The sequence below is a fragment of the Myodes glareolus genome, chromosome 9, assembly GCF_982192425.1.
Source record: "Myodes glareolus chromosome 9, mMyoGla1.1, whole genome shotgun sequence".
NCBI lineage: Eukaryota > Metazoa > Chordata > Mammalia > Rodentia > Cricetidae > Myodes > Myodes glareolus.
The window spans coordinates 25,371,172-25,384,900 of NC_142034.1; the positions used below are offsets into that span (position 1 = coordinate 25,371,172).

General features: G+C 42.9%; 1 protein-coding gene across 2 annotated transcripts in view; it reads right to left on the reverse strand.

Moving 5' to 3' along the window:
• The window catches only part of Socs7 (suppressor of cytokine signaling 7), a 39,100-nt gene that overhangs the window by 21,986 nt on the left and 3,385 nt on the right, over positions 1 to 13,729 (reverse strand). Inside the window, exons 2-6 of one of the 2 annotated variants that reach the window (XM_048450643.3) lie at positions 6,233 to 6,297; positions 3,038 to 3,142; positions 2,476 to 2,577; positions 1,461 to 1,591; positions 837 to 1,005 (exon numbers count right to left, since the gene is read on the reverse strand). In XM_048450643.3, coding sequence (XP_048306600.2) covers positions 837 to 1,005; positions 1,461 to 1,591; positions 2,476 to 2,577; positions 3,038 to 3,142; positions 6,233 to 6,297 — 572 coding nt within the window. The remainder of the gene's footprint in view (positions 1 to 836; positions 1,006 to 1,460; positions 1,592 to 2,475; positions 2,578 to 3,037; positions 3,143 to 6,232; positions 6,298 to 13,729) is intronic. The other variant, XM_085695723.2, reaches the window with a different exon arrangement.

Sequence of the window (13,729 nt, forward strand, 5' to 3'; positions counted from 1 at the left end):
TTTCACTTTTATTTTTATTTTTTTTGTTTTTGTTTTTCAAGACACAGTTTCTTTGTCCTGGCTGTCCTAGAACTTACTCTGTAGACCAGGCTGGCTTGTAACTCAGAGATCTGTCTGCCTTTGCCTCCCAAGTGCTGGGATTAAAGGCAGACACCACCACTGCCTGGCCCAGCTTTTATTTTTAAAAGATTATTTAGAAGATGAGGCTGGAGAGATGACTCAGAGGTTAAGACCTCTTCCAAAGGTCCTGAGTTCAATTACCTCAAACTGTAATGAGATCTTGTGACCTCTTCTGGTGAGCAGGCTTACATGCAGGTAGAACACTATATATATAAAACAAAGATACAGATCTTTGACCAGGCTACCATCACTCTTAGGCTACTATTTTTTACATAAAGAATTAAATCTTGGGCTGATTACGGTGGTACACACTTTTAATCCCAGCACTCGGGAGGCAGAGGTAGCAGATCTCTGACTTCTAGGCAAGCCTGTCTACATAGTGAGTTCCAGGACACCCAGGGCTACATAGAGATATTCTATGTTAAAAAATAAAACAAAACAATAGCAACAATAAAAAGAGAATTAAATCTTGGCTAAATGATACTGTAGGATGTAGAAGACCTTCATATTAGGCCACTCATAACTGCTGGTAATTCCAGCTCCAGGAGATCTAATACCCTCTTTAGGTGATGCATATACATACATATGCTCAGGCCCACATACATAAAACAAAAATAATGAAATAAAACTTAAAAAGGAGGTCAGGGGACTAACTCAGCAAAAGTTTGCAAAGGCAAAGCTGAAGGAAGGCTTCCTCCCATAGCAGCACCTCTTACCTCTATAGTGCTCCATTCTAGTGTGATGGGTGATACCCTGTGATCGAAAGCTGAGGCTCAGGATGTAACGAGGATCAGAGCTGTCTCGTACCAGAAAAGAACCATCTGGCTTCCCTTTCAGCTTCATCTCTGCATCTTCCCAATTCATAGGCCCCCAGTACCAACCACACTATAAAAGATAAAAGACAGTACAGTAGTTAGCAGAGAAACGTCAACATCTTGGGCACAATCTATTTTACCATGGGCAATTTCCCCCACTCTCCAAAATATCTGAGAAGGTAAAGCCACTAACAGTGAAAACCAGGCTTCTTACACTTTTTGTCCTCCCCAGCACCAGAAGACTAATTCTACATTTCATTACAAATGACCCTACGAGGGCAAGAGGAAACTAGGTCAGTTTACCTCGCAAAACCATCTTAAACTATTCCAAATATTCTCTACAGTCCTCCTCCACTGTGTCTTCTTACCTCTCCTATGGCATGAACAAAAGCCTACTGTCTAGTCACTGTGAATATGGAAGCACAGAAACTTCTCTTCCTCTAAAAACAGGAAGGACAGCCCAGGCATAACCCTCAGATGGGGAGGAGAGGTGAGCTGCCAGCCCTCCGGCATCACATCACCTACCTTCTCCAGCTCTCGAAGGCTAGCTGCAAAGCTGCTTGAGTCGGGCCGGTAGAGGGGACACTGGAGGTGCTGAGGGGGCTGGCTGTGCAGGGATTCTGATGCTCTGATGGGAGCAATACGGGGAAATGCATCTGCAGGGCAAGAGAATGGAGACCACTTGTTTTACCTACACTGCTCCCACCCATAGGCAGACTTTCCCCTTTCCCCACCCAAAGGAAAAAAAAAAGAGAGAGAGAAAGATGCTAACTGAAGAAGGACAAGGCATTAGAAGCTAAGCTGGAGAGGGTGGAAGCCAAAGCAGTGGGAAAGAGCTGGATGGGCTGGAACAAAAAGCTGTGTGGGCTCGTGTGTAAGCTGTGAAGGATGGGTGGGGGCATTCAACCCCAGGAAAGCAGTAGGGGAGCCGCTCACTAACCTGACTAAGGTGACTACTTCAGGGGCTTCACCAGCCTAGAGCGATTCCAACTTCTCCCACCTCGAAGTGAAGTGCCGGTAAAGCAGCCTTGGAAATAGTGACTCGCTTACTTGCCCAGGGAGAGTAACGATTTTGCCAGGCAAGTAGAAAAGAATGCTGATTTCATTCATTTTATTCCTTGGGTACTGGAGGCTGGCAAAGCAGGTATGGGCTACTAAATGCTTGGTACTTATTTACAAGGCTGCGGTAAATACCAAAAAGCTTAGAAAAAAAAAGACACACAGAACTCTAATAACCAGCAACATATTCAACCTCTTCACTGAACTGACATTAAGGCAGTTTCTTAAGTGATATCTACTCAGAGACTGTAAAACAGCCCCAGAAGCAGGGACCAAAAATCCCAGTCTTTTATTTCTAAGAAAAATAAGATTTACTTCCATAAAGAAACAGGTTAGAAAACAATTATTTTTTGGACTCATTTTCAAGTTCTAGTCCAGCTAAGGGGATAAAGATTGAGGCTTTCTCCTAAGTTGTAATTTCCATAAATAGACTTCTCCCATCCTTCCAGTCTTACAAGTCTTGCCTCTAAGCTAAGCTAACCTGGGGCGTGGGGTGGAGGAGGCGGAGGTAGGGGGAAAGACTGCAAGGAAGACCCCATCGGAGCCACAAGGACAGATGTAGGCAGCGTCCCACTGATATCATCTAGAAGAGAGAACAAAAGCAAGAGGTTCAGCAAAAATGAGCACATAACAGCGAGGTGAAGGCAGAGGAGGAGAGGATTTCAGGCTGCCCTCTGGGGCAAGGTAGCCTGGCCTTCACTCATCATCTTTATGCACCACGGGCAAGTCATCCTAACCAGCCTTGCTTTGCTTAGAAAGCAGGAGAGTGAGGGTACTCCTAAAACAGCTCAGTAGCAACAGACTGAGGGCAAGGTAAATGTGAAGCTAGTCAACACTGGGATAGTAAATATACTGCATGCAGATAAGATGCCCACCCACTTACATGTCTACGGATATGACGGAAGTGTGGAGAAAGGGACAGGAAATAATTGGGTCATCAATAGAAACCCAGAAACTAATCTGGCTGCTGACAAAAAAACAAATCCCTAGAGCTCACCCTCCCTCTAGGGCAAGATAGCAAAAGGGCAGGTCAGAGACTATACCTAGGAGGCTGAGGCTTCTTCTTGGAGGAGGAGGGGGAGTTGGAGGGTGTGGAGAGGTCAGGCCCCGCTGAGAAATGTCCACATCCACAAGCGACACTGTCTCACCTGAGGGAGTCACACAACAAGCATGTTACAGAAGACCTGTGCCCAAAGCTGAGGTCAAAAAGAAAGGAAAATAAAGAACAAGCAAGAGAGGCCAGAGGACTGAGGGCTGAGGGCTCCAAAGCTTAGAATGTGATGCTCTTCAGCCTGGAATCACCCTGAATATCAACTGCCTTAGAATCCAGTTGTTCTGGGGCTAGTGTGGTGGCTCAGAGGTTAAAAGGCTGGCTGCTCTCACAGAGGACCCAGCTCTGCTTCTCCACACTCACATGGGCTCATAACCATCCTTAACTCCAGCACCAGTGGATTCAGCGCCGCCTTCTGGCCTCCACAGTCCACACACAGTACACACATACATGTAGACAAAACAGCTTGTATACATAAAATAAGAACAGGGGTGGCAGAATGGCTCAGTAGGTAAAGGGACTTACTAACAAACCTCTTAATCTGAATTCAACCTCCAAACTCCACATGGTAGAAGAACAGAACTGACTTTTTTCCCCCCAAGACAGAGTTTCTCTATGTATCCCTGACTGTCCCCAAACTCAAAGAGATCTGCCTGCCTCTGCCCCCTACCCAGTGCTAAGATTAATGGAGGTGTACATCACCACTGCCCTGACAAGAACTGACTCTTGTTAATTGTCCTCTGAACTCTACATTTACAATATGGTACATAATCCATAAATAAAATGTAAACAGAAAAGGAATTTTAAAAAAACTTAAAATTTTTCTTTTTAAATCCTATCATACCAGGGCTGGAGAGATAGCTCAGGTGTTAAGAGCACTGGCTCTCTTCCAGAGGACCAAGATTGGATTCTTAGCACTTGAACAGCAGTTCACACCTGTCTGTACTCAGGTTCCAAGGTTTCTGATGCCCCTTTAAAAGCCTCCACAGACACCAGGCACATAAGTGGTACACAGACAAATATGTAGACAAAATACTCATGATATAAAATAAATATTTTAGAAATAAAAATCCATACAGCTTTAACCCCAGCACTTGGGAGGCAGAGGCAGGTGGATCTCTGTGAGTTCGAGGCCAGCCTGGTCTACAGAGAGAGTTCCTGAACAAACAAGAGATACACAGAGAAACCCTGTCTTTAACAAGAGTGCTAAGGCTTCTGTCTTAACCTGAAACTACCAATGTCTGTGCTCCGAAGGAGGAAGTAACTATTAACTAGAAAAATAGGTAGCCAACAAGATAAATAATTCTGTGCATGGGAACACTACAATAGATGTCTACAAGATGTAACTTGTTCCAACAACTCACTGGAACCTATGCAGTTGGGACCCCACTGGCTGGGAAATGTCCATTCTAAATCATAATTCTTCTAATCACCTTTATAAGGATGATTATAATATCCAAAGAAGTTAAAGATTGGCAATTTTAGTCGGCAGTGGTGGCATACGTCTTTAATTCCAGCACTCAAGAAGCAGGCAGACCTATGAGTTCAAGGCCAACCTGGTCTACAGAGCAAGTTCCAGGACCACCAGGACTATACAGGGAAATCCTGTCTCAAAAAAAAAAAAAAAAAAGCCATTTTAAATCTAATTAATTAAATGATTACTGTTTTTTGAGATAGGGTCTCACTATGTAGCCTTAACTGGCCTAAACTCACTACATAGACCACACTGGCCTTGAACTTAGCAATTCTTCTGCTTCCCATGCGATGGAATTACAGGAGTAGGTAAGTTTACCACATCCAACCAAAAGACTTTTTTTTTAGATTTATTTATTTTTATTATGCATACAACATTCTGCCTCCATGTATGCCCGCGCGCCAGAAGGCGGAGCCAGATCTCATTAAAGATGGTTGTGAGCCACCATGTGGCTGCTGGGAATTGAACTCAGGACCTCTGGAAGAGGAGCCTGTGCTCTTAACCACTGAGCCATCTCTCCAGCCCCCCAAAAGACTATTTTTTAAAGGGCTTCTCAGTAACAACCAAGTAGGGCAAGTGGCCTCTCAGACTTGAAACAATATGAAAAAGGCTGTTACAGCTTCCACTCAACCAGGACCTTCACATCTGACTGACAGAACAGAAGGTCTCTCTCTGAAAAGTCCCCATAATATGAGATGACATGGCAGCACCCCATTACCAAGACGACATACAACAGCCTCTTTACTTCAAAACTGTGTTCCCTGTTGCAAGAGGACACACTTAAAATTAGACACAATGAAGATCACTAACAGCTGCAAGAACTGCTAACCATTAAAATGTTAAGACAAAAACTCAAGCAATTCCCGCTGCCTTTTTTTTTTTTTTGGTTTTTCGAGACAGGGTTTCTCTGTAGCTTTGGAGCCTGTCCTGGAACTAGCTCTTGTAGACCAGGCTGGCCTCAAATCACAGAGAGATGAGAAGCTGTTTGTTTGTAAAGAGAGATGTAAAGAGAGAGAAGGCGGAGTCAGGGGACAGACATCCAGAAACCTTACCGGTAAACTACAAGCCTCATGATAAAATAATAAAAATGGGTTAATTTAAGATGTAAGAGTTAGTTAATAAGAAGTTGGAGCTAATAGGCCAAGCAGTGTTTTAATTAATATAGTTTCTGTGTGATTATTAGGGTCTGAGCGGTCGGAAAACAAAAAAGCAGTCTCCACCTACAGAGATCCGCCTGCCTCTGCCTTCAGAGTGCTGGGATTTAAGGCATGCGCCACCACCGCCCGGCTCATCTTTAAACTAGACTATATATTCATGGGTCATTTTTATTAGAGAATCTATGAACTTCCTTGGAAGCTGGGACAGAAATGATAACTTCAAGAAAGTCATTTATGCATTGCAAGCCTATTATCTTTGTAATTCTTGCCTTTAATTTATATGTAATGACCCTGAACTGCATAATTGCTAGGGCTACCCAATTACCAAGAAGCAGCCTTTACCTTCAAGTGTTAAGCATCTGAAATCAAGGGCACACTCTGCATGCCATAAAAACAGCCTCACCCCAAACCCGGGGGCATGGAATGAAGGAAATTATTGTAAACAGTCTGAAAGGTACCTGGAGCTCTCCAAGTGATGCATCTGCAAGCGTGTTCCCTGAGACGTCTCAGAACACCCCCACTTTCAGTTATCAAAATAAAGATATATGATCCTTACCTGTGAACAAGGGGCTGAAGGAGACCGGAGAAAAGGCACTTTGAGTTCTTGTCAACCTGGGTTTCCTAGGAAGTAAGAAAGTACACAGACTATAAAGGGGAAAAATGAACACATATGCACTTAAATCACTAGAACACTGGATTCCAGATGTCCTGAAATACAAAGCAAACCCTTTATTACAGACATGTTGGCAACATGTCTGTAATAAAGCCTAAATTTTAAAGGAGAATAAAATAAATTAAGGTAATTCCTTGAATAGATTTGGCTACTGAATTCACCAGCCTACAAAGCAATAGCAATCCCTTTGGATCCTTCCATGCCCAGAACATTAAGTATAAAGCACCTTGAGTGTAATTACAAAGACTATTTCACAAGGAGGGAAGTTGAATGCAGAGTTGATTTTTATGTGAAGAGTCTTTAGGCCTGAGCAGCTGCCAGCTTGGAGCAAGAGCTTTCCCTCTGGGCCTGACTCAAGAGAGGAAGGTTCCAAATGGAGTCAAGAAGCCAGGGAGCAAATCCCTGGCCTGAGAAGAGCACTAAAGGATACACTGCCATTGTCAGTCATGAGCACCTCTCTGCCCACAGCCCAGAGCTATGATCCAAGGCCATGGCTAACAGGACATTCTTGGGGTAGGGGCTCGGCTTGCACCCAAGTACACCCTCCCCTCCCTGAGTCACACAGCTCTGCCTTGATGCTCTCCAGAAACCACCTTCAATTACACACCAAAGTAACAACTATACCTACTTCAAGTAGCTTTTCTGCAAACAATAAAGAACAAGAGATGCCAACACAGATGATCCAGCCATAAATGTGTCAACTGAAAAACATTTTTTTCATTTATCTCAAGATGATAAAGATTTTACTGAGGTGATACAAATAGGCTACAAGCTTATGAAGGGTGAGGGGTAAATTCTGATAAAGTCTAAATCCCATCCTGGAACTGACACTAGACATTATACTTGGAGCCTCACAATGCCTGACTCCAGGTATCATAGCTGACTCACCTCCAAGACACAGTGTGATACAAAGGATTAAATGGAAAGTAAATTCTTGTTTTTTTTTTCAAGGCAAGATTTCTCTGCATAACAGCCCTAGCTGTCCTGGAACTAGCTCTTGTAGACCAGGCTAGCCTCAAATTCAGAGATCTGCCTGCCTCTACCTTCCGAGTTTTGGGATTAAAGGTGTATGCCACCATTGCCTGGGGTAAATTCTTTTTAACTCTCAGCTGTACCAATAGAGTAAGAAAGCACACAGAGAATAAAGGAGAGAAGTAAACACACAAGTATTTCAATCACTGAAAGTCTGCATTCCAGATGTTCTGAAACATAAACCAAATGCTTTATTACAGCAGAATAAAATCTAAAATGAAATTCTATTTTAAATTATTTGTTTTTTTTAAAAAAGATTTTATTTATTTAGCATACAATGTTCTGCCTGCACACTAGAAGAGGGCACCGGATCTCATTACAGATGGTTGTGAGCCACCATGTGGTTGCTAGGCCTTGAACTCAGGACCTCTGGAAGAGGAGCTAGTGCTCTTAACCTCTGAGCCATCTCTCCAGCCACCAAAAATTATTTGTTTTCAAGGGTGCTGATTGTACACTCCTTTAATTCCAGCACTTGGGAGGCAGAGGCAGGCAGATCTCTGAGTTTGAGGCCAGCCTGGTCTACAAAGCGAGTTTCAAGACCATCAAAAACAAAACAAAAAGCTTATTTGTTTTCAGGGTCCAAGGTGTAGTCTAGTTGGTAAAGCACCTGCCTATCATGTACCATCTGCCCCCCCAAAGCATGTTTTTTTAAAAATGCGTGTCTGTTTTTCTTTATATGTATGAATGTTTTTGTCTGCCACATGTATATGGTTGGCCACTGAGGCCAGAAGAGGATAAGGAACCCCTGGAAAAGGACTTTTAAGGCTTCTGTGAGCTACTCTGGATGCTGGCAACTGAGCTTGATGCTTTGGAACAACAGTAAGCGTTCTTAACCCTTAAGTTATCGCTCCAGTCTCAAAACAAAAATAAAAGTAAAAAACATGTTTATGCTTCATTTTTTAAAATTTTGTCTAAAATACAGTCTCATGTAGCCCAGACTAGATTCTAACTCACTGAATAGGTGAGGATGAGCTTGAACTCAAGACTCCTCCGCCTTTACCTATCAAGTGTTAGGTCTACAGGTGTATACCAGTATGTCCAGCTTTGGATTTTTGTCTCAACTTTTTAGACTTTTTTATTCATTTTAATTATGTATATGTGTGCCTGTGTGTTTACACCTGTAAGCACAGGTGCCATCAAAGGTCAGAGGTGTCGGATCCCCTAGAGCTAGCGTTATAGGTGGTTGTGATTAGACATGGATGCTGGGAAATGAACTCAGGTCCTCTGCGAGAGTAACACATGCTCTTAATTGCTAAGCCATCTCTCCCACTCCTGTTTTTATATTTTTTTGTTTGTTTGTTTTATGGTTTTTTGAGACAGGGTTTCTCTGTGTAGCCCAGGCTGTCCTGGAACTTGCTCTGTAGACTAGGCTGATTTGAAACACACAGAGATCTGCCTGGCTCTGCCTCCCAAGAGCTGGGATTAAAGGCACGTGCTATCACTGCTCAGTTCTGCTTTCATGTTTTAATATAGATGACCAAGCTTCTCAAAACTCAACAGAATTTCAAAACCAGACCATGAAGACTTTAGTCAGAAAGAGCTGAGAACTACTTAATAGTCCCAAGCAGAAGCAGGACTGACAGAAGTCCAAGGGTTTAGGCTATGTAACAAGACCATAGCTTAAAAAAAAAAAAAAAAAGTTCCACACTTTTAGCACACCTTTAGTCCCAGCACTTGGGAGGCAGAGACAAGTCTCTGTGAGTTCAAGCTAGCCTGATCTGTACAGTAAGTTCCGGGGCCAGCCAGGGCTACATAGACCCTGTCTCAAGGAAAGAAAAAGATAAAACATAGGCAGGTTCCTCCTAAGAGGTCTAATAATCCACACTTGAATACATCTACAGCCCACACAGACATGGCCACATAAAAACAAGATGCAACCACACAAGGTTTCTGTTTCTAAAAGTTGCTCATGACTACTGCTTAGTGCCAGCAACCCAAAGGACTAGAATGGAAGGTAAATTCACTGGACATGAACTTAAAGCAGCTGGGCAGCTTCCAAGCTGACTTTTCTTTGGTGACTTGTGGGTAAAACATTAAACTCAGCAAGTAGAAACCCAAAGCACTGGCCTTTCAAAAGGTTCACACCTCAGCCATTTGGCAGTTTGCCTCTTTTCAAAGGAAGCTGCATCCCTCTGCCATCTGCCCATGCTGGGGACGAGTCTCTTTAGTGCCAAGTTCTCAAGAACAGCAGTACCCAAATGCACACGTCTTGCGGAGGCCTTCTCACTTCAGCTCATCTTCTCCCCCACCCCCGACATTTTGAAGAAGAAAAATCATAGTTTCTAAGATCTAGAAAAAGAAAAACATCTGAATTTAAACCTAAGCAGAGCCATCTGAGAGCGCTAGATGATTTTTCCTGGCAAAGATGGGTACTTCATGGCTTGAAACTAAAAGGTAAAAGGTCTAAGAGGCTGAAAGGCTAATAATAAATATGTGTGTTTCCTTCTTTCTGCCTAACTAAAAACCCATTTTCTATCTCAAGGACCTTGTGAGCATTCTGATGGCAGTCTAATGAAAAGGCCAATCTAGATGACTAAAAAACAAAGAAATGATTAAACACAAAAATGAGGATGGCCGTTACCTTGGGGGGTTATGGTAAACATAATGAGGAGAGCAATACTTAAGTCTAGATAAAGTATGGATAATACTATACCTATTTGCTAAGCTTAATGAGTACCTGGGTATGTACTTATTACTTTAGTATATATATTTTCTCTCTCTCCTTTTACATATAGTGAATATCTGGGATGATAAAAGCCCATTTCTAATATGATAAGATAGCTTTTGGAAAGCGACCAGAATAATACCAGATAAATTTTTCTTTTTTGTCCAGGCGGTGGTGGCCCACACCTTTAATCCCAACACTTGGGAGGCAGAGGCAGGTGGATCTCTGTGAGTTCGAGGCCAGCCTGGCCTACAAGAGCTAGTTCCAGGACAGGCTCCAAAGTCACAGAGAAACCCTGTCTGGGGGGGGGATTCTTTTTTGGACAAGGTTCCCATGTTGACCCTGAATCTGATATGTAGATGAGGATGACCCTGAACTTCTGACCCTTCTGCCTCTACCTCCTCAATGCTAGGGTTACAAGCATATTCCACCATACATACATATACATGTTCATGAGGTATAGCATGCCCAGTTTTGCATTGCTGGGGATTGAACTCAAGGCTTCCTTCATTCATTAAAGGTAAATACGCTACCAACTAAGCTACGTACATCCCAGGTCTCCAAATAAACATATTTTGCAGTGCTGGGAATCCAAGCCAGGACTCTGAATACACTAGACAAAGGCTCTACCAATTGAGCTACATCCCCAGCGCAAATAAAATTTCGAATTAACCCTCCATACTACATTCATGAGTTATCATGCCTTCCTACATCACCTTGAAAAACACTGGGGTACAAAATTAAAGTACCTTTAACTTTGCCAGAAGGCCATTTGCACCTTAGAACAGACTCACTGGAGAAGGATTTGGTAGATCATGACTCAAGTGATGGACAAATGGCTTTAGGCAAAGGTCTTTTGGGGGCCTGCTGTCCTGAGTCAGGTAAGTCATTGCCTAAGTTGTAGGTGAGGGAAGTCTCTGTCCATTTCCATTCTGCAAATCATCTACATTGCAACAGATTAATGAGATAAAAGGAATCAGAAGTGCTAGACTAAACAGGACAATAGCACAGAGATGTAATCATTGGCCAGTTTTCAAATTTCTAGGAACCTAAAATCCAACAACGAATCATGTCTACCGCTCCTGTCTATAAATCCCTTTATCCTCTTACAAGTACCCTTTCCTAAAGCACCTTCCAAACTAGGATGTCCAAATACTAGGTTCTCCAACACACCTCTGCCCCTGCTAATCACACAGTGCCAAGAGAGGCAGCCTGTGCCATTTCCAACACGTCATAAGCCAGTGTGTCTGTTCGTGTGCTACAGGCACTAAAACCATGTGTTCATTTTTAGTTCCAATACACAGACATCTGTGCAGCAAGGTCAGATCCAAAACTCTCGTAAACGAACTGAAAAATCGATGGAACTTCTAGGAGGGAACTTACCTAGGGATAAGCTAAGGGGCACAAGGGGCATAGTCTAAAGCCTAAAAGACTCAGGAATGATGTTAGCAAGGAGAATATTAAAGGCATAAGAATCAAGTGAACAGACAAAAATTTTAAAGCCAGAGAGTTTATTCTGAGAGAGCTGACAACTATAAGCAGTTTTTAAAAGATAGTTTAAAAGGTAAACAGAGTATGAAACAAAAACCCAAACATAGCTCACCACACCACATCATCACCTTGCTCTCGGCATGTCATGTCATGATTCAAAACGACCCCTTTGAGCCTGACTGTTATGGTAATACATGGCTGTGATTCCAGCACATAGGAGATGGAAACAGGAGAATCAGATCGAGACCAGCCTTGAGCACATACACAGTAATCTGAAGTCATCTTGGGTTATATCAGACCTGGCATAATGGTATACATCTATAATCCCAGCGCTCAGGAGGCTGAGGCAGGAAAACCAGCTCAAATTGGAAGCCAGGCAGCTCACAACTGCTTGTAACACCACCAGACAGATGGCATCCAATGTCCTCTTCTGACCTCACTGGGCACCTACATACATGTGCACATACATACACATTTAAAAAAAATCTTATTTAATAAAATCCAAAGTAAGAATAAAGAAACAAAAACAACAGCAGCAAAATAAACTCCTTCCCCCTGGCTCTCAAGACCCAAAGAAACAATAAGTTTCTGACGTTGGCCAAATCTACCCAAACTCACGCCAAAGCAGCCTCTCCATCCAGAACTGCACCTTCTCCCCCAACAAATCAAAAATCACTAGAGGACTGTTCTCCATTTCTCCACTACACAACCATAAAGACTACCAGGAAGAGCCGCAACTGTTCAACTAAGTACACAATATTGAGAACAAGGTACCTGTTCCCAACTGAGCGTTACTATGCGATGATTCAAACAGGACAGAGAGATGAGGTTTTTTGTTTTGGTTTTTTTCCACAAAATCTGAAGGAAGACAATTAGCTCAACATATGTGAAACAGACAAGGGAACTCCACTGGTTTTCCTGAAATAGCAAAGTCCTATATTATACCAAGGCCCACAGGCATGAAGCCCAGCTCTCTGAATTCTGACATATGTGTGGTATAAGGCCTAGCCCAGCTCCTCAGAACAAAAACCTGATTAGCTGGCAGGCTCAATCTACTTTAAAGAATTCTCAAAACTAACTCATACTATTTTATTATGATTATTATTTTATTTAATTGAAAAAAATCTTTTAAAAAGAGACAGGGTCTTCTTATGTAGCTCTGGCTGGCCTGTGACTCGTTATGTAGACCAGGCTGGCTCAAACTCAAGAGATCTGCTCATCTCTACCTCCTGGGTTATGGGATTAAAGGCATGTGCCACCATGCCCAGCTGCATTTATTTATTAAGAGGTTTAGAGTGGGTACATATGTGCCACAACAGGCATGTGGAAGTCAGAGGACAACCTGTGAGAGTCAGTTCTCTTCTTCAACCATGTGGGTCCCAGAGATTGGCTCAAAATCAAGACATCAGGTTTGGCAGCAAACACCTTTACTTGCTGAGCTATCTTGCTGACCCTCATACTTCTCTTTATTTTTTAAGATTTATAGCTTTTACATGTGTGTGCATGTACATGCAGGCATGTGTACATGTGTCTGCTGAGATCAAAAGAGGGCACTGGATGCCCTGCAGCTCATGTTACAGGTGCTCAGGAGCTATCCAACCTGGGTGTATGGGAGCCAAACTCCAGTCTTCTGCAAGGTCAGCAAGTTTCTCAACTTCTAAGCCACCATCTCACCATCCCCCTTATACTACTTCACTCTTCAGACTTGGTATAATCTGGGCAGGTCCACTTAAATTCAAAGTATGTGAAAAAAAGTCGAGTTGTTCACCTACAGAACATGTAGATTGCTAAGCTTTATAAAAATGATTGCTAGGAAATACTTTCTCATGGAAAGCGATAGCTGTGGGAAACATGTAGATGGCAAAGGTAGGCGTTGACAAGAGTAAAGAGAATTATGCCTAGAGGTTACCATTAAATGCCCCAAATTACATAGCAAAGCCAGCTGAGGCCCATAATTAACTTCAACCAACAATGATGTGGAAGCCTCATAACTCTGGCAAAGGACTGACATTTCTCAGCGCTTCAGGTATTACCATTTAAAACAGGAGAACAAGTGAAAATCCAAGCTACTGTTCCTCCCAACAAGGGAGGGCTTGCTTAGGAGACGCAGACCCACAGAAATCACAAGTACCCTAGCCAGACTTACTAAGGTTCTCACAGCCTCGAGGCTGCCAGGACGACTGGCACATAAC